The sequence below is a fragment of the Mauremys mutica genome, chromosome 8 (genome assembly GCF_020497125.1).
Source record: "Mauremys mutica isolate MM-2020 ecotype Southern chromosome 8, ASM2049712v1, whole genome shotgun sequence".
NCBI classification, from domain to species: Eukaryota; Metazoa; Chordata; order Testudines; family Geoemydidae; genus Mauremys; species Mauremys mutica.
The window spans coordinates 112,601,198-112,621,792 of record NC_059079.1 but is presented as its reverse complement, the minus strand read 5'-3'; the positions used below and the strand labels follow the sequence as shown (position 1 = coordinate 112,621,792).

Genomic DNA, 20,595 nt, shown 5'->3' with positions numbered 1-20,595 from the left:
CATATCACCCCATTCTGTAGCACCTGGGAATGGATAACCTCTGACAAATTGGTGCTGGAGATCATCCGGGATGTATACCACATCTATTTCTCCTCCCCCTCAAGTGCCCTTCCCCGTCCCTCTTCAGGAACCCTTTTCATGAGAGCCTGCTACATCAGGAGATAAACCATCACCTCAGCATAGGAACTATAGAGCCAGTGCCCACACATCTAAGAGGCAGAGGCTTCTACTCTCGTTACTTCCTGATACTGAAGAAAAAGGTGGGTTGGAGACCCATACTGGACCTCAGAGTGCTCAAGAAACTCATCAGGGCTCAGAAGTTCAAGATGGTCACTTTATCAATGATTATTCCGGGATTAGAGAAAGGAGATTGGTTCTTGGCTCTTGGCCTCCAAGGTGCATACTTCCACATTTTGATTATACTGAGTCACTTACGTTACCTCAGGTTCACACTAGGCTAAGACCACTACTGGTACAGAGTACTCCCTTTTGGCCTCTCATTGGCTCCCAGAGTATTCTCCAAGGTCCTCTCGGTAGTGGCAGCCCACTTACGCTCTCAGGGCATCATGATTTATCCTTACCTGGACAATTACCTTCTTAGGGCACATTCCCTTGCCCAAGCCCAGCAAGTCACCCAGACCACACTGGACCTGTTCCAGAATCTAGACCTACAAATCAAAGCACAAAAATTGTCATTAACACTAATTGACATTAATATAGGTTAGAATTCATAGGAGCCAACCTTTAGTCCATCCAGGTGAGAGTGCTCCTCCCACATCACAGATTATTCAGTCTCTCTATTCTGATACAGTGCGATCCAGCCCCACAGTTTCAGCCAGATGTTACCTCCAGCTCATGGGGCATATGGCCGTGGAAACAACGTTATACTCATGCCAGACTGCGCATGAGATGCCTCCAAGCAGGGTTCTATTCGGTTCAGTTTGCAGGCTGATCAGAGACAACATAAACTACTATCGATGCCCACCAAGGTTAAGCAATCCTTGGACTGGTGAAAGGACCTAGTAAATGTCTGTATGGGAATCCCTTTTGTTCAGCCTTCCAACATCATCAGTCCTGACCACTGATGCATCCCTCATAGGATAGGGTGCGAATCTCAACAGTCTCACAGTGCAGGGCACAAATGGTTTCCATCTGAGAAGTGCCTTCACATCAATCTGCTTGAACTCAGAGCAGTCAGAAACGCGTGTACTCACTTCCTCCCACTGATCAAAGACACGAACACAAAAGTCACAATGGACAATATGGCCTGCATGTATTACATAAACCGAGAAGGAGGCACCAGGTCACCCTCCCTGTGCATGGAAGCACTAAAATTATGGAACTGGTGCATTTCCCACAATGTCATGATATCAGCAGCCTACCTACCAGGAGTACACAACATGACAGCGGACAGTCTCAGCCGCAAATTTCCACATGACCATGAACTGGAAATGGATTCGGTGGTTCTCAACAACATATTCAGACAATAGACCTGTTTGCTGCTTACCAGAACAGGAAATGTTCACAGTACTGCACCAGAGTGGGGATCAGACAATACTCCATGGGAGACGCTCGCCTCCTTCCATGGGACAAGGATCTTCTTTACGCCTTTCCCCCATTCTCTCTAATACAGAAAATGCTGTTAAAGTGAAAAGAGAAAAAGCAAACATCATACTGACTACTCCCACCTGGCCTAGACAGATGTGATACCCTTACCTGTCACAGCTGGTCCACTATGTCCACCGATGATTCTTCCAATCACTCCTTACCTTCTAATGCAGAACAAGAGCTCCTTCATGGTTCCTTCATGGTTCCAGCACATATAGACATCTTGCTCTAAGGAGGTACAGGAGGTGTTATTACACACTGAGAAAAGAGCTACTCTTACCCACCTACAAAAGTGGAAAAGATTCCAAATCTGGTGCCAGCCCAAAGGTGTCACCCTGAATACAGCCACCCTACCAGTAATCCTGGACTACCTGTTGATTCCCAAGAAATTGGGACTCTGTTAGTTTACTAACAGTTCCCCTAGCAGCAACTGCAACCTTTCACCAGCAGGTAGAAGGATACTCAATCTTCTCCCATCTGACTATAAAGAGATTTCTCAAAGACATAGTGAACCTTTTCCCCAACCCACTCCTCCATGGGATCTCAACCTAGTGTTAAAAGGACTGACCAGATTGCCATTTGAACCCCTGACAACTTGTTCATTAACTCACCTTCCCAAGAAGATGGTGTTCCTGATTGCCATCACCTCAGCAAGAAGGATAGGGGAGATAGCGGCTCTGGTGGTGCATCCCTGCTTCACTGTGTTCTTCCCTGACAAGGTCACTCTTATACCACATCCAACGTTCACTCCCAAGGTGACTTCCGCATTTCATATGAATCAGTTTATTCAGCTTCCAACCTTTTATCCCAAACCTCATCAGGATAATAGGGAAACCATCCTCCACACACTTGACATGAGGAGAGCCTTGGACTTCTATTTAGAAGATCTCCAAGACTCTTCCTCTCCATTGCAGATAGGTGAAAAGCTACAGTGATTTCAGCACAGACTCTCCAAATGAGTCTTGATGTGTATCGAACTCTGTTACCAGATGTGTTATAGAACAACCCCATCTTCAATATGCATGCACTCTTTGAGATTGGTCTCCTCTTCTGTCACCTTCTCTAGGGTTATCCCTATGCCAGAAATCTGCAGAGCAGTTACCCGGGCATCTGCACACACATTTGCAGAACACTATGCCATCCTGGGGAGTCTGCTGCAGATGCCATATTCAGTGCCACGGTACTATTACCCATAACAGATTCAACTCTGAAGCCTCAGCCTCCAGTGGTGGGCACTGCTTGGGAGTCACCTGCAGTGGAGCACCCATAGGGATACTACTCAAAGAAGAATAAGAAGTTACTCGCCTTGTGCAGTAATGATGATTCTTTGAGATGTATGACCCTATGGGTCCTCCATGCCCCTCCCACATCCCTTAAACTTCGTAGTTCTTGTCTTTGACTCTGCAGTAGAGAAGGAACTGAGAACGGTTCAGTTCTTGGCTCTACCACACAGACCCTCTCCGCCACTGCATAAGATGTCCAGAAGAACAGAAGCAACTGTCAATGTTGGTCTCACACAGAGGCAGGAACTAAATGTCAATTCTGGGCCCCAGGGTAGAACAGTTAATGGTCCCCCCACGCATGCACAAGCCGCACCCGCATGGACACAGTCTGCCTGACATTTAGGTGGCGCTGTGCCTGCGCTTGCTGGTGCCCAAAGAGCTGCCAGTTGCGCGCGCTCTTCCGGCACGGCCAGGGCTTCCACATGCCTGCCCAGGAGGGTTGCCAATTGTGCAAACCCAAAGACCATTGCCCTTCTCCAAGGCCCTGCCCTCTGCTCACTCCATCCCCCATCCCTCTGTCACTCACTCTCCCCCACCTTCACTCACTTTCACTTGGATGCTGCAGTGGGTTGGGGTGCGGAATGCAGGCTCTGGGATGGAGTGTGGGTATGGATGTGTGTGTGTGTGAAGGGTTGGGCTCTGAGAGGAAGTTTGGGTGCGGGAGAGGGTGAGGACTCTGGGAGGGAGTTTGGCTGCAGAGTGCAGGCTCTAGGCTGGGGCAAGGGGTTGGGGTACAGGAGGGGCTCAGGTGGTTGGCACTTACCTCAGGGAGCTTCTGAAAGAACACCCCTCTGGCAGTGGCTTCTAGGCGAGGGCGGGGGGGGGCGGGGAGGTCACCGCATGCTGCTGCCCACAGGCACCACCCCTGCCTGCAGGCACTGCCCCTGCAGCTCCTATTGGCTGCAGTTCCCGGCCTGTGGGAGCTGCAGAGTTGGTGCTCAAGGTGGGGGCAGTGTGCGGAGACCCCTCGTTCCCCCCAGGGACCATAGGGCCATTCTGGATGCTTCCCAGAGTGGCGCAGAGTGAGGGCCGGCAGGAAGCCTGCCTAGCTGCACTGCGTGGCCGGCAGTGGTGGCCTGAGGCCCCTGGGCCCTTTTAAATCACCGGGGACCCCGGGCAATTGTGCCCTTTGTCCTCCCAGTCAGTGGACCTGCCCACTGGTGCTGGTATAAAGGGCCCAGCCAATCCCAAGTCCTCTCAGTTCCTTCTTATTTCCCAGGACTTTAACTGGAACTGTTCTTCTTGCTTTTGCAAATACTTTCAGTAGACTGTGTTCTCTTGTATTTATTGTAAATAGTTTAGTATTATTAAGGTTATTAGTGTTAATTAGTGAGTTACGTTTTTACCCCATCTGAGGGTTTTGGTTGATTCCCAGTGCCAAGGGATGCCTCAGTCAGCAGGCTTCAAGGCCTGCTTTTCCTGTAACAAGGTTATGCCCATGAGTGACCCACACTCAAGTTCCTGGAAGTGCCTTGGGGAAGCTCATATTGGGGAGTGTTACCAAATTTGCAGGGAATTTAAGCCGAGCATGAAGACAGATCATGAAGCCAGGCTAAAATTTCAACTCATGGAGGCAGCCTTGAGAGCTCTGACTGAGCCAGGTCGGTCAGACTCAGCACCGAGTGTCTCGGTGTTGTAAGAAGTGCACCTCCTGCTGTGTCTGAGTTCCAGCATCGTTCACCATCCCCGGTGCCTAAGAAGAGGCATAAGAAGCAGACTGCTGTAAGGTGGATATCCCTAGCATGGAAGTGTGCTAGGCATGGGGATAAGAGTGCAGTTTAAAGGTAAACACCCCTCTGCTTAGGTACTGCAGAAGATGGCATCATTGACTGTCAGCTAGGCAGATTCCATCAAGTCTGGAGTCAGAAGGAACTCCTTCCATATCTATGGCACTGCACTGTACCAACACTATATCGGTACCGACTACGGCCAGAGATGTTTGCGGCTGCCAGGCACCTCTTGACCCTGTCAGTACCGATATCATTGGTGGTACAAGATTTGACGGTATCCATGGCAACAGACACAGGAAAATCAGCAGGATCACTTCAGTGCTCAGTTTGCCCTTCCATAATATCAGAAGGAAAACTGGAAACACTCACTTCACTGTGGGTTTCTCCAACTTAGCACTGAATGCCGGTACCATCTGGAATAGTGGCTCTGTTGTCAATGGAAGGAAAGTTATTGTCTTCTGAATCAGGGGTTGGGTCCTATATCTCCCATCCTTGGAGCTGCTCTTACTATCCCTCCATAGACTCTGCCACAGGAGTACCATCGAGTGGTTCACCAGGAGATCACTGGGGGCCTCCTCCTGTCCAGTGGCCTTTTCGGATTCTAGGGTTTCCCCCCTTCCCATTTCCAGATTGTATTCCAGGCAGGGCCGCCCAGAGGGGGGGGCAAAGGGGGCAATTTGCCCCAGGCTCCGCAGGGGCCCCCAAGAGAAGAGCGGAGGCTCCCGCCTCCGCCCCTCTCCTGGAGCCTCAGCGCATCAAGTGCCGAGTCTCCGCCGGGGCCCCTGATCCCCGCCCCGCTCAGAGCCCGTGGGGAGGGGGCAGGGCTGGGAGCTCCAACGGGGCCTGAGCCCCGCCCCACTCAGAGCGGCGTGGGGAGGGGGCGGGGCAGCTGCCTCCGCTCGGCGGGGAGCTCGCAGCCCCGCCCCCCCACCCCGCGGCTCTGAGCGGGACGGAGCTCAGGCCCCGCCGGAGACGCGCTCGGGTAAGAGGCTGGGGCCGGGGCCGGAAGCGGGACCCGCCGCCGAAGCGCAGCCCGGTCTTCGGCGGCGGGGGGCCCCTTCTGTTCCGGGACCTGCCGCCGAAGTGCCCCGAAGGCCCGCGGCGGGGACCCCCTCCCGCCACCGAATTACCGCCGAAGACCGGGCTGCGCTTCGGCGGCGGGTCCCGCTTCGGCGGTAATTCGGCGGCGGGGGGCTCCCGCCGCGGGTCTTCGGGGCACTTTGGCGGCGGGTCCCGGAACGGAAGGGCCCCCTGCCGCTGAAGACCCCGGGCCCCCGGAATCCTCTGGGCGGCCCTGATTCCAGGCACGTCTATTCAGTGGCATCAGAAAGGCGTGAGGTACCTACCCATTGGGCAGCACCCATTCCTGACTCTGGTACTAAGCCTGGTACCGGATATCAAAAGCCAGCTCAACAGTATCCTGCAGATCAAAAAATGGAGCAAGAGCATCCACAGCTAGTGCTGGTGTCCTCTTCCTCCTTCCCTGATGAGGCAGTCTCAGGAGGGGGCATGTTGCCTCCCCCAGATGAGTATAAGGCACAGTAAGAATTGTTAGAGGGCTGCCTTAAATCTGGCATACAGGTGGAGGAAGTAAAAGAATCCTCTCACCACCTGGCCAATACTTTAGACAATGCAGGTACTTCCATTATGGACCCAGTAAAGGGACTGTGGCAGACCCCTGCATCCTTTTTCCACACTTCAAAAAGGGCAAATATTATATACTTCCCAAGACTGAGTTCCTTTCCTCTCTCCCCTGGGATGCCTGGTAGTATCCTCTGCCAATGAGAGGGGAAAGTAAGGGCATTGGAGTGCAACACCAAAATCAAAAGACTTAAAGAAGTTAGATCTGTTTGTTAAGAGAGTTTATTCTACTGGGAGGAGGAGGTGCAGCTCAGGATTGCAAACCAGCATGCCCTTTTGGGCAGGTGCGACTTTAATGTATGGGACTCCATGCTAAATTTTAAACACATGTTCCTAGAGGATACTAGGCAGGAGTTCTTCCCGATAGTGGATAAGGGAAAATCTGTGGTGAGGACCTCGCTGCAAGCTGCAGTAGATGTGGCTGACTTGGCTGCTAGATCCATGGCTTCAGCAATGGCCATGCAAAAGAGCACTTGGTTGCAGTCCTCCGGGCTCCCCCAGGAGGTCCAACAGACTGTGCAAGATCTGCCCTTTGAGGGAGTCTTGTTCTTTTTGGAGCATACTGATGCTAAGCTCTGAGGGTTAAAGGAGTAAACTTTAAAAATCCCTTGGGTTGTATACCCCAGAACTCCCTCACTGTGAAGTAAATGGAGTCTACAACATAATCTTTTTTTTCAAACTGATTTTTATTTAATATTTGCCTGCCTAAAACTGTTTAGGACCCGATTGTGATATCTTTGCTCACATTGATTAGTACCTTTCTCTAGAGCCCTGTGTGGGACTATTTTTTAAACTCCACTCCCATCCCGCCCTGCAATACCCACTCCCACCCTCTCTTGCATTGTTTCTGGCATTTTTATCCTGCTCCAAACCAAAAAAAAATCTTAGATCCTACAAATCCCGCAAGAGAGGGGAGGGAGATAAACACGTATAGGAAAGAGAAGCTCAAACAATATAAATAGCATTTATACTGCTTTCATGACTAACTATAGCTCTCTAGAAAGAGCTTTAGTAAATTGAATAAAAAATCTTCTATATAGTAAGATATACTCCATTACAGTCTGGCTGTTTTGCACTGCTCTGGCAATGCAAAACATCCATAAACTTGGCTTAATCTGCCATTTTCACCAGGCTTATGCCTCCTTTGTGCTAGAGGGTACCAGTGAACTGGGCTTAGAAGTTGCAATTCTCCCTAATGTTGTGGGACCACAGTGAATTACAATGGCTTCTATACAGAGGGGTGAGCCAGAGTTTAGCATTAGCAGCTCTCTGTAATAAAGAAGCTTCAATGGAGCTTTACTTCTGCCATTTACCATTCTGCTACTGTGAGCAATAGGAAGTTTAACAAAGTGGAGAAGGAGCCCAGTAGAGACAATATTGTTTTCTTCTCCAGGCGAATGTTTTGGGTTAGTTTATGTATTAGAACAGGGGAAACTACTTGCATTGTTTTAACTGTAATAGCATCACATAACCTGTTAACACATAATGCTGCTGTATTTTAGAGTTTTATATTTTGGTTACAATTTTTTTGGTAAGTTATCAGATGCTCAGCCAAAGAAATTTCCGTGAGTGTCAGGCAGATGGATGGAGCAATGAACTCCCCCACTGTGAAGGTAAATGGAGTCTACAACAATCTTTTTATCAAACTGATTTTTGTTTAATATTTGCCTGCTTAAAACTATTTAGGACCCAACTGTGATATCTTTGCTCACATTGATTAGTACCTTTCTCTAGAGCCTTCTGTGAGACTATTTAAATTTTGCTCCCATCCCGCCTTGCAGTGCCCACTCCCACCCTCTCTTGAATTATTTCTGGCATTTTTATCTTGCTCCAAACCAAAAAAAATCTTAGATCCCACAAATCCCGCAAGAGAGGGGAGGGAGATAAACACATATAGGAAAGAGAAGCTCAAACAAAATAGCAATTTCCCAAATAGGCTACTCTTGGTAAACTGACAAGAAATGTAGGGTTTTCCTCCAAACTTCCACAGTCTATTTTTTTTGTTTTGTTTTGGGTTTTTTGTTTGTTTTTTTTCCCCACCCAATATTATGGCAGTGTGTCCTGCAGGACCCACAGGATCCCAGTCCGGCTGCTGGGCTCTACCTTACTCCACATGTAGTCCGATTGGTTTCAGTAGTATTACTCATTCAGCATGATCAACGATGTCACAATCTGTCCCTTAATGTTGTTCTTAGATAATCTCCTTCTTAATTTTGTTCTGTAGAGCTTTAATACTTATGGGGAAAGTGTTCCATCATACAATGAATGCACATCCCACAGTACAGTATTTGTGTTATGATGTGAATGTGACTTTGGCCAGTAAGAATTGTTGTTATTTATATTTCTTTAGTCCCAAATTTTTAAGGGTTTCTCACTAAAGGAAAAGCATGACTACCTGTGAATGTGTGCGCTTAATCGTGCATGATTATAAATTTATAAATCTTTATAGATTTGTTTGAGGAACCCTGAAATAGGATGCAAAATCAAAGAATGTGCAGATGACTGATATACTGGAGAAAGTTGGGAGAAGAAAGAGATGGAGGCAAAATTCTGGTCTCAGATATGCACATACACTCCCATTAATGTCTTTGCGAACATCCAAGGGTGGAATTTGGCCCCATCTAATTGCTACCTTTGTAATAAGGAATATTTGATCACATATATTTATTCTTTTTCTTGGGTTAGTGCAGTTATGGGAAATTAGAGATATGGGCCAAACTTTCTGCTGAGATAAATTGTACTCACTTATACCAGTGATGAATTTAGTCCAATATCTTTATCAAGGATTTTGAGCTAATAACTGTGAACTGACAGATATGTTTTGGTCAGTCTGCAGTTCTCTACAGTTTTCCAACTGATTAGTCTGTGAGCAGATGTAGTCTTGGCATAAGCAAGAGCAACTAATGTTGACTTTTAGCAGGGCTTGAGCTGTGAGTGCCACTGGATATGTTAGTTGGACCCCCATCTATCACTCAAGGCAATTCTAGGTGAGCACTCTGTCTGCAACCAGGACGAATGCACAGCAGAGTGAGGAGACTCCATGTACCAACTTCCTCTGGTGTCTCTCAGTCTGACTTTATATCATACTAGTCATGGTGGCATCTGAGTATGTGATAAAGCTTAATTTTGTGTTTACTATGTAGTTTACTTATAGTATTTTTTTCAATTGTTCTGTATTTTAATGTTTATCATAAAATCATAGGACTGGAAGGGACCTCAAGAGGTCATTTAGTCCAGTCCCCTGCACTCATGGCAGGACTAAGTATTATCTAGACCATCCCTGACAGGTGTTTGTTCAGCCTGCTCTTAAAAATCTCCAATGATGGAGATTCCACAACCTTCCTAGGCAATTTATTCCAATGCTTAACTACCCTGACGTTTAGGAAGATTTTCCCAATGTCCAACCTAAATTGCCCTTGCTGTAATTTAAGTCCATTGCTTCTTGTCCTATCCTCAGAGGTTAAAGAGAACAATTTTCCTCCCTCCTCCTTGTAACAACCTTTTATGTACTTGAAAACTGTTAGCATGTCCCCTCTCAGTCTTCTCTTCTCCAGACTACAACAACCCATTTTTTTTTCAATCTTCCCTTCTAGGTCATGTTTTCTAGACCTCTAATATTTTTTGTTGCTCTTCTCTGGACTTTCTCCAGTTTGTCCACATCACCCATAACTGGACACAATACTCTAGTTGAGGCCTAATCATCGTGGAGTAGAGAGGAAGAATTACTTCTTGTGTCTTGCTTATAACACTCCTGCTAATACATTCCAGAATGATTTCTTTTTTGCAACACTCTTTAGCTTATTTTTAATGCTGATTTTGTTTTCCAATATAGTTACAGAGTAGGCCTTAAATTATAGCTTTATTTTTACAGTGAGCAAGTGTTTACCAGTAAATGCACCAGAAAATGGAAAAATCCTTGCAGCTGGTGTATATGAGGCAAACCAAGAATTTTCTTTTGGCCAAGTTGTACAGTTTGAATGTAATATAGACTATAAACTTTCTGGATCTAAAGAAATACATTGCTCAGCTGATGGACATTGGAATGCTGCTGTACCTACATGCATATGTGTAAAGGAAGTAAAATCTAGAAAATTTAGTCATAAAGTCTTCTAGACATTCCCCAATCTTCACTGAAAAGTTAACACTGATGATACATAAGACATTATACATGAGTGAATAAATGGAACAAGAAAGTACCTACAGCTGAGAATATTGATTAATTTTTTGCATATTCTAATACTATCTATTCTGTTGACAGTAGATCATCTAGATAGTTGGCTTTTTGGAGCCAAAACTAATAGGAAGGAATGAGATTAATTATATTCCTTCCTGTATATCAAACAGAATTGTAGCCTAATTTCCACTCAAGTCCACCTGACTTGTTATACTGTTGTGTTGCATTGAGAATGTATGCTCTTCAGGGCAGAAACTGTGGCTTTGTTTGTTTTGTAAAGCATATAGCATATTTTAGGAACTTAGAAATAACATCATCACATTCTACATGAAATGTATCAGGGATGTGCCTATTTCTTTTCCTAATAGCATGAACTTGGTAAGCGCCACTTTACATCTTTCCACCTCCTTGGGTGCTGAGATATCAGGGGATGTTCCATTCCCTCATTTCTTATTTGGGTGGCTCAACGTCCCGCCACAGACATGGAGGGAGTGGCATTCTTCAGTACCTAAAATACTAGTTTTTCACGTCTCCTGAAATAATATTGCTTAACACAGAGCACTCTTGTCATATCTTATTTCTAGATCCTGCCCATTCATTGAGAAGAGTTGATCTCTGTGAGCACATCTGACTGTAGGCTATATCAGTTGCTTTTAATTTTTACCCATTCAACCTGCAACTGAACTAGGAGCAAACAGCCAGGTTCTGAAGTAAAATTAATCAGCCAGAGTGTTTTTTGTTAATGATATGGTTTTACTAATGAAGTGCATTAATCTTTCCCCTATGCTGAGTGTGACATATAGAGGATAACTCCATATGTAATATCTTTTTAACTGCTAACTTGTCACATGCACATATTATTATCTATTCTTAAAAATTAACAGACTAACCTGCAAACAGAGTTTGAGTCTATATGACATTTGATATTTACTATCAAAACCAAGTATGCTTCCACTTTATTCGTATTCTTAAAGTATTTAAAACTGAAACAATCATGATGGATCATGCTTTTTTCAAATTGGCATGGGCAAATATCACTTATTTGATTCTTAATTTGTTTTGTAAATAGAGATCATAGTATGAGATTGATTTACCAATGTACTTGCATCAGGCATACTTGCTTCTGAAAAGATTTCTTAACATAATATTTCCATTTAATATTGAACCCAATGAGTTTTCAGAGTCAGGAAATTGTTTATATATTAACTGATTATGAAGTGTTTATTTAGGAAATGTATGACAGTGACAAGCACGTTGGGCTAACTTTTGCAGCTCTGGCACCCCCCTACTTCTTATAATTCAAATGTGGAAGACTGGTATTAAATATGTAAGTTGTTTAAAGCTGCTGCAAGAGTGCTGCTGCTTTTGTGCCATTGAGCTGACATTGTCTTGTGTATATTTACCCCAAATTGCAAATATATCTTCAAAATCCAAAGAAAGATTCATGAAATCTATCCCAGGGTCTAGATGGCCTTTTATATTTTATACAGAGACTTAAATTCTATGATGAAACACAGATTTACTAATCTTAAAACAGCCATGTCAAAATGAAATTTTGTATTTATTTTCTAGGGGGTGTTTTCTTAGTCAGGCATCACAACTTTTTTTTTAAATTTTGTTTCTTTTGTCCTTAGAGATAACCTGCGAACCACCAAGAATTAATAATGGAAATTTAATGACTCCAATGAAAGTTTACAGGGAGAATGAACGATTGCAGTTTACTTGTAATGCTGGATATACATTCGGTGAAAGATCTGATGCAGAGTGTACAGAATATGGATGGCGTCCAAAACCATTTTGTAAAGGTCTGCTTTTGCCCATTTTATACTGTGTGTTCTGTTACTTTTATCTAGCTGGCCAGCTATGGTCCTGGTCCACAACTAATGTTCCAAGGTACTATAGTAATACAAATACATAATTATTATATATGCTTGTAGCAGGGTGGATCCTGCTCCTGCTGAGAAGGGGTTTAAAAAGTGGCCTGACAGGGCTTGAGAGCAGTGGCTCTCAAGGCTGAGCTGATTAGAGAAGTGGCTGCAGCTGGGGGCCACGCCCCAAACTGGAGAAGCAGAGCCTTATAAGAAGGCAGGGAAGCTAGACAGTCTCTCTCTGCCTTCAGAGAGGGATGGGCCTGGCTGCTTAGCTTGAGATTGGATACCTGAGTGCAGCAGGGCTGGGGAAGGCTGGGGAGCTCCAGCCTAGAAAGCCCCAGGCTGCGGCCTAGAAGTGGGTCAATAGGTACTGGGGGTTGCAGGGGGCAACCTAGGGGTAGGCCAAGGCAGCAGGTCCAAACCCAACTTTGCCTGTGATGAGTAGGCTGATACTGCAGTCTGCCCCAGAGTGTGGGGCTAGACAATGACTGGCAGTAGCCAAATACTGAGGCAAGGTAGGGATAGAGGGTGGGGGTTCCCTGAGAGAGAAAGGGAGACCCAGAGAGAGAGATGGGGGGTTACTGCTAGGGGGCAGCGCCCCATGTAGAAGGGCACCGGGTCCAGGGAGGGACACGGGGGCCTACGAACAGGTGGATCACCAGCCTGCAGAGGGTGCTCCAGGCCTGGACTGAGCTAAATTCGGAGAGCAACCAGCAGGAGGCGCCGCAGGGGTGAGTCCAATCCATTTACAATGCTGTATCCTGGAAAGTAGTGACTCTGAAAAGGATTTAGGAGTCATAGTGGAAAAACAACTGAACTGTGATGCTATTGTAAAAAGGGCTAATTCAATCCTTGTGTAATGTATAAACAAAGGAGTAGTGAGTAGAAGTAGGGAGGTGTTTTTTACCTCTGCAAAAGTCATTGGTGAGACTACTACTGAGATTACTGCATCCAGTTCTGGTGTCCAGTTTTTCAATATCCTTTCTAAAATGTGGAGAGGAAGCAGAAAGGAGACAAATTATTTGAGGTCTTGAAAAAATGCCTTACAGTGAGAACTGAAAGAGCTTATTCTGCTTAGTTTATTTTTAGAGCATGGTATCTTGCCCTCAATCTGTTGAGCATTCTTACTCCATTGTAAAACAATGAAGTGCCTGCCTGCCAACCAGTGTAGCCTGCTGCAAACAGAGTGGACATGTACATCTGACCTAACCAACTCCAGTCTAAGAACAACTGTTCAAAAAGGGTCCCCTCCCCAACAACACAGTGCTACAGAAACACTCCATACAGAAAGAAAAATGCAAAAAGAGCCACTGAAACCACATGAGATTCCTGATTGCTCTTGGGTTAAAAAATGAATATACTGTCACATTACAGGCGTCAACATCTCCTGATTTCAGTGGCTACTGTTATAGACTCTAATGTCCTACCAGCCAATGAAAGCTGGACACATTTTCCATTGCAGCATGTAAACACCTTGTTTGGTTTAGTCAGTGGGATCATTTAAGAGGATGATGTGAGGATCTCTGGATTGGTTAATAATCAATGAGAAGATTATAGGCTTGGTGGAGATTGTTGACACTGGGGGCAATGGTTGGGATAATTAGGTAATTAGCTCAGTAAGGGGAAGATATATAATTGGAAGGATCTTTCTGACACATGCCTGTGCTATGTTCTGCAGTGCTTGGACTCTAAAGATTAAAGGTACAGATGGGGAAAAGAAACAGACTGTGTGCATGTTGTGAATAAGGGAACACGCAAATGGGACAGACAGTGCAGAACATCAGGTAGCTGAACAAACGCCCTTTGGTAGGGGCCTTAAAAAAAAAAAATCTCCAGAAAGAGTTAGCAAGCAGAATGGGAGATAGGTGGCCTAGAAGGAGTGATATTTCACCATCAGTGTTGCAACCCACACCATCTCCTGGGATACTAATGACACCACTGCACCTTCATCTTGATCCTGAAAGATGTCCTGATGAGATTGGGAAAGAGAGATGAACACAGAAGACATCGCCACCTTCACCATCTCCAGCTAAATCCTGAATACCACCAAAGAGAGGGGTTTCCTTCTAAAATCTCCCTATAGCTAAAGGGAATAAGAGATTTTGTTAAAATAAAGCCTTACTTCCAACTTTACATTTCAAATGCTTTAACTATTTTTCCTATGTCTTTTAAAGGTTAACATGATTTTAATGGAGTGTTTGTCATGGGACTAAGCAGGCCTAGGGCACTGTACTCAAACCACTGAACCATGTTTGTGTTGTACCATGATGGTGTTATGTTAACACCTTGGAATATCTGGAACAACTTATTCCATCCAACCAAACATGACAGGAAGGTAGTGTGGAATGAGTTGCCAGAAGAGATTAGAAAAATCCAATGGGATCACCTTTAGATCTCACTGCAAGACTTCATTTTTTGGTAAAGTTTTTTCACAATATTCAGAATGACACTTATAACAACTGACCCCTTCTCACCCCCAAAATAAAATAAATTACCCCAAGCAAATACTCTGATCTCTAAAGATAGGTAAAAAACTGTAGACTTCATCAAATCCATAGGAATCTCACCATGCCAATTTTATGCAGATGATGTTCAAATATGACAGTGCTAGTAAAGCTAGGGGGAAAAAAAGATACAAATAATTTTAAATTGAAGGGGGGACTTACAGCCTAAAGTCTTTTTTACAGTTGCTAAACTTGAATCTGTTTTTGTTTAGAAATTAGATGTGATCCTCCAATAGTGACTAATGGAACCTACCACCCCAAAAAAGAAGTGTTCAGAGAATTGGAAGTAATCAGAGTACACTGTAATCAAGGATTTCACTTTGAAACGGACAATAGGGAGAAGACAGCAGAATGCACAAAGAATGGCTGGTTACCTATTCCAAGATGTATCTGTAAGTTACTTTTATTTTAACATGTTTTTAAAATATCAAAGCCCAAACAATTATACAATGATTATGCAATTTCTGCAGTTGAGAATGTAAACCGAAATGAAACAGGTATACTTGCAGGGTTTTTCCTTTTACAAAGTTTAAGAACATAAGAACGGCCATAGTGGGTCAAACCAAAGGTCCATCTAGCCCAGTATCTTGTCTTCTGACAGTGGCCAATGCCAGATGCCCCAGAGGGAATGATCAGAACAGGTAATCATCAAGTGATCCATGCCCTGCCACCTATTCACAGCTTCTGGCAAACAAAGGCTAGGGACACCATCCCTGCCCATCCTACCTAAAAGCCATTGATGGACTTATCCTCCATGAACTTATCTACTTTCTTTTTGAACCCTGTTATAACCTTCGCCTTCACTACATCCTCTGGCAAACAGTTCCACAGGTTGATTGTGTGTTGTGTGAAGAAATACTTCCTTTTTTTCATTTTAAGCCTGCTGCCTTTTAATTTCATTTGGTGACCCCAGTTCTTGTGTTCTGAGAAGGAGTAAATAATACTTATTTACTTTGGACTTGAATAAAGCACCTGTGAAAATATGATATGGTATAAGTTAATGCAGCTGTAAATAACTATACAACTAACATATACACAATGATTTATTTGACAATGTGCTAGACTCAACCCTTCTACAGGGAAGATTTGTAGCGGTGTGTTTTATCTATCCAAATGATAGCATGCCAAGCACAATACCATTACTGTATGAATGGTATAAAAGAAAAAAAAACTATTGTCATAATTGGATTCAAGTATCAGAGGGGTAGCCGTGTTAGTCTGGTTCTGTAGAAGCAGCAAAGAGTCCTGTGGCACCTTATAGACTAACAGACGTTTTGCAGCATGAGCTTTCATGGGTGAATACCCACTTCTTCAGATGCAAGACATCTGAAGAAGTCTTGGATTGAGTCACTCACATCACAGCCCTAGATTTGTACTATCCATTTTTGTTTCCTCATTTATTCTGAACGGTCACAGTCTCTTCCTGAAGAAGAGCTCTGTGTAAGCTTGAAAGCTTGTCTCTCTCACAAACAGAAACTGGTCCAATAAAAGCTATTGCCATACCCACTTTGCCTCTCTAATATCCTGGAACTGACATGGCTACACCAACAATACATACAACAGATTCTTTCAGGCAGTTCTTTTCCCTGTGCAAAATCAAGAAGTTCTTTCTTAAATGTTTACTCAATCTTTCCTCAGATAAAATCCCAGTGGCTGCAATGAGAGTTTTGTTGAATAGGGACTGAGTAAAATCTTATCGAGGACTTCAGAATTTGGCTTTGATGATTAGAAACAAATGAAAGCTGTCTAAAACAGGAAGAGGTGTAAGTGGATTTGGAGCCCAGCAATGGTATTATAAATTAATTCTCTGATAATGTGACTCCAGATATCTTGGGAAACATGGAGTTAATTCCCCCTGGATCTGCACACAAAGGGAACCTTTAGTATGTGGATCATGTCCTGTCTTGTGTGGAGGAAATTCCGTCACCTCCATGACACTATCTTGCCAACTGGGGGATGGCCCTGTATCATGAGGAGATCCCACACAACATGTGGGTTCTGGGGGCTGGAAACACTGCCTACCAGGTGAAAGCTCTATCTTGTGCTCCAATGGAACAATTCAGGTAAACTGTGATTGTAACCTTGCAGAGCTCTTCTCTCCTTCCACCTCTTCCAATGAGTGTCCACAGAAGGGGGCAATTTTTCTTGCATGTACCTTGTAATGTTATACATTTTAAACTTTTCTTTTTAAAGTGAGACCCTGTGACTACCCAAATATAGAAAATGGAGCATTAACTGACTATTATGAAAATTACAAGGAACGAGCCTTTCCAGCACAGTTAGGCATGTCAATTTACTACAGATGTCTTGATGGTTACGTATCTGAAAGAGAGGAGAGGTGGACTCTGATCACATGTACTAAAGCAAGCTGGTCTCCTATGCCAAAATGCCATAGTAAGTAAAACATGTTTGTATTATTTTCTTAAATTCTAGTCTACTATAAATAAATTATATACAGCAACGGACAGAACCAGGACTGCGACAGAAGGTGGGTGTTACTATTCTGCTCCATTCTGGCTCCTTGACTCCCCCAGCAAAGACTGTCACCCAAGGACATGAGTGTCTCTTTAAAAGGATTCAAAAGCATAAGAAGGAGGCAGTACTTGGAACAGGCCTTCAATAAACCAGTTGTAGGATTTGCAGAGGGGTTGTTTGTATTTTGTTCTTTTTTTCCCTCTTTTTTTCCCCTTTCGCCTTATTGCTGATACCTTAACCAGCATTTCTGTTTCTCTCACAAGGGAACAGGATAGAAATTGGTATCCCTTTGAGAGTGAGAGTGTTTGTGGAAGGTACTGGGATCTTTAGGATTTAGAAAAGGTGAGCAAAGATCAATAATAACCTGTGTGGAGAGAGACCTAAGAGGAGGGGTATTTTGTGTTGTGAAATTTGCTACACGAAGAGAGGCTTAGGTGGTTCTTTTGTCTTTGGGATGTTCAGTTGTAAGAAAACTGCCTGTGAGAGTGACAGAACTATAGGAATTCTTTTCTCTTTTGTGCCAGTGCCCATGTGTGCACATGCGTACACGCACACTCTCTCCTCCTGCAGTGTGGGAATATATTGTTTCTTAGAAGACTTTTGCAGCTTGCCCTGGAGATTACTATTTTAGGCTGCATATTTTATCCCTTTTTCAGGGCTGCTCTTTGGTGGCAAAGAGGGTGGAGTGCCACTGCCAGATGCTCTGAATATGGAGACCTACAGCTGGTGATCCTGAGATGTACGAAGTCGGCTTTGCAACACTCTGGCTATACAAAGCAGATTTAAAGCTGACCTAAGTAGCCAGCTGAAGACTCCTCTATATCATTCCACTTTGGAGTCTCAGGCCATCCATCAAATAACTTAATCTAATAACTGTCTATAAAACCTTTCCTCCTATTTGTACAAAGACTAGCCAAATTCTGGTAATTTTCTAAATCATACAAAACTACAGATGAAAGAAACTTTAACAAGTCAATTGTTACAATGAGACGTAGGCTTTTTTGAGTACATTGATGGTACATCAATTATCATACAAATAATCTCTATACCCCTAACTAGACAAATATTTGATACATAGCTAGTGTAAACAGCCTAATTCTCAGTCTTACACAAGATCATAAAATTATGATTTTCAAATAAAAACATCAACTATTAATATCATAATGAACAATTGTGTAGTATTTCATATACACAAATACTACAGAAATCATTTTACTATTCCTGCAAATTATTAATAATAATATTTGGCTGTGTTCCAATAGTGAGTAGAGGCATAACTGAGATTGGATCCCCATCACTTTGTACTGACACAGCAAGAAACAGTCCCTCACTCAAAGAGCTTGCAATCTAAATAAACAAAACAGGCAAAAGGTGGAAGAGAGACATGGAAAGGTGTAATGACTTGCCAACATTCACACAAGTTAGTCTCAGAGCCAGGAATAAAACTCTACTCTCCTATTGGCCAGATCAATGAGTGGAGGCCCCCTTTTCATCAACTCAGTATTAATAAAAGCAAAAAAGTACCCTGCTTATGACAACCAACAAATCATGTATATTACTGAATAATCATTAAAAGAAAATCAAAGACAATGAACAGAATAAACTGCCTGGGTAAACATAAAAATATGGAACATTAAGAGCCTAATTTAATGATGCATATTTAAACTGGTATCTTGCAAATTTTAATTGCTGCAAATTCAGTTGTATCTTGAAATGACAGTGTTTGAAATAAATCCCATTCAATTGACACAATAGCCAGAGCATTAAACTTTTTGTCTCAGCTTGCCTTAAAAAAAAAGTTGTTTTCAGTCAAGTATGGCAGAAACAATGATCACTCTGCTTCACAGTTAACAATGGGTACAGTCAAATGCAGTCTCCACGCAATGTAAATATTCAGGAAAACATTGCTCAGATATTTATCATACAAACAATGTGGTGATTCCAGTAACTTCTATCCTGCATGTCACAGCATCTTATAAATTCTGAAAATTGATACATTTTGGCAGAAAGCTGAGGTTCTAGATCATTCAAGTAAGCATTGAGCAATGTGTGAGTGCATGTTTTCATCTCCCCTTCACTTCATTTGATCAAGAAATGTAAGAAAACCGAACGTTGTGGATAATTAGTGTACCATTAACTTCTTTTTAGTTCTGAACTTCATTTATGGAGGATAAGATAAAAGCAGTCAACCTGAAATGTCCCTTTCCCTCAAAGCAGTGTCACTTCTGCCATCAGGAAATTTTTTTCTTTACAGTATGTTTGTGCACTTCATTGTTGGATTCATCAGCATAACCTCCCAATTGTTCTAATTGGTAGCTTCTTAATTGGCTCCAGGTATCCTAATTAGCCTTCCTGTCTTTATTGGTTCCAGCAACTTCCTGATTGTTCTGGAAGAGCCCATTATCTTTCTTAGGGAAAAGAGACTTGCTTAATCTGGGGCTAATATTTCTACCTTCTATCACTCTTGTTTAGCCCTGTGACCTCACTCCCATTCCTGTTATCTCATTAGTTGTTCCCCGCAGTTATTTGGTATCCCGGACCTGTGGATCCTCCCCTTAGGCTGCGGGGAGGTTCTTTAGCAGTGGGCTCTGCCCGCCCACTTACTGGATACCAACAGGATCACTCTCCTGTAGCCATTTGGCCTGACCCTGTCACACAGGTTTTTAAGACAAGGAGAGGTTCTTGTTTCCTTTTAATAAGATTGTTTCATAGAAGCTTCCATGCCTGGGCAACACCACAAAAAAGATGTTTTCTGAACAAAACTGAAACATTTATGTCTTCCATGCAACAATCAATACTGCAAGTCCTAGCTAAGTTCAGAGAAGAGCTATGCATGTCATTTGGATCAATAAACTGTTCATAGTCTGGAAGAGCGAATTGCCCATCTAGCTTTCAGTTGGTATAAACCCAATTAAGTCCTCTTTTATGGCACCATGTATGCAGTAGCAGAAAATGACAGATAACTGATTTTCATTGGTGATATCAGGAGCTGAATCTACCATCAAAGAGTAGTATTTTGCCTGTTTGACTTCAGTTACAATGAATTCCAAAACCTTATGAGCTCAATGAACACAGTTTTTTTTTTTTTGACGAGTAGGATGGGTAATCTTTCTCTTTGTTTCCATAGTGTTTAATATGCTCTCTTACAAACTGGTCAAATTAGATGATGGCTTCAAGAATATCTAGATAATTTTGGTTCTGAGGAAAGCCAATAACTTCCTCGCTCTAAATGCTAACCCGCATTCATCAAGAATCTTAACTGTCACAGTATGTCTTGAAACGTCTTCCCAGTAAGCAGTTTGTGTTGGA

The 20,595-nt window shown here is 43.4% G+C and overlaps 1 protein-coding gene across 1 annotated transcript in view; it reads left to right on the top strand.

Annotated features, from left to right (window-relative positions):
- Positions 1 to 4,419: 4,419 nt before the first annotated feature.
- LOC123376342 (complement factor H-like) overlaps positions 4,420 to 20,595 on the top strand; it is a 102,585-nt gene continuing 86,409 nt past the window's right edge. The window contains 6 exon segments of the mRNA XM_045028260.1: positions 4,420 to 4,492; positions 7,765 to 7,875; positions 10,134 to 10,328; positions 12,071 to 12,241; positions 15,024 to 15,203; positions 17,005 to 17,205. Coding sequence (XP_044884195.1) covers positions 4,420 to 4,492; positions 7,765 to 7,875; positions 10,134 to 10,328; positions 12,071 to 12,241; positions 15,024 to 15,203; positions 17,005 to 17,205 — 931 coding nt within the window.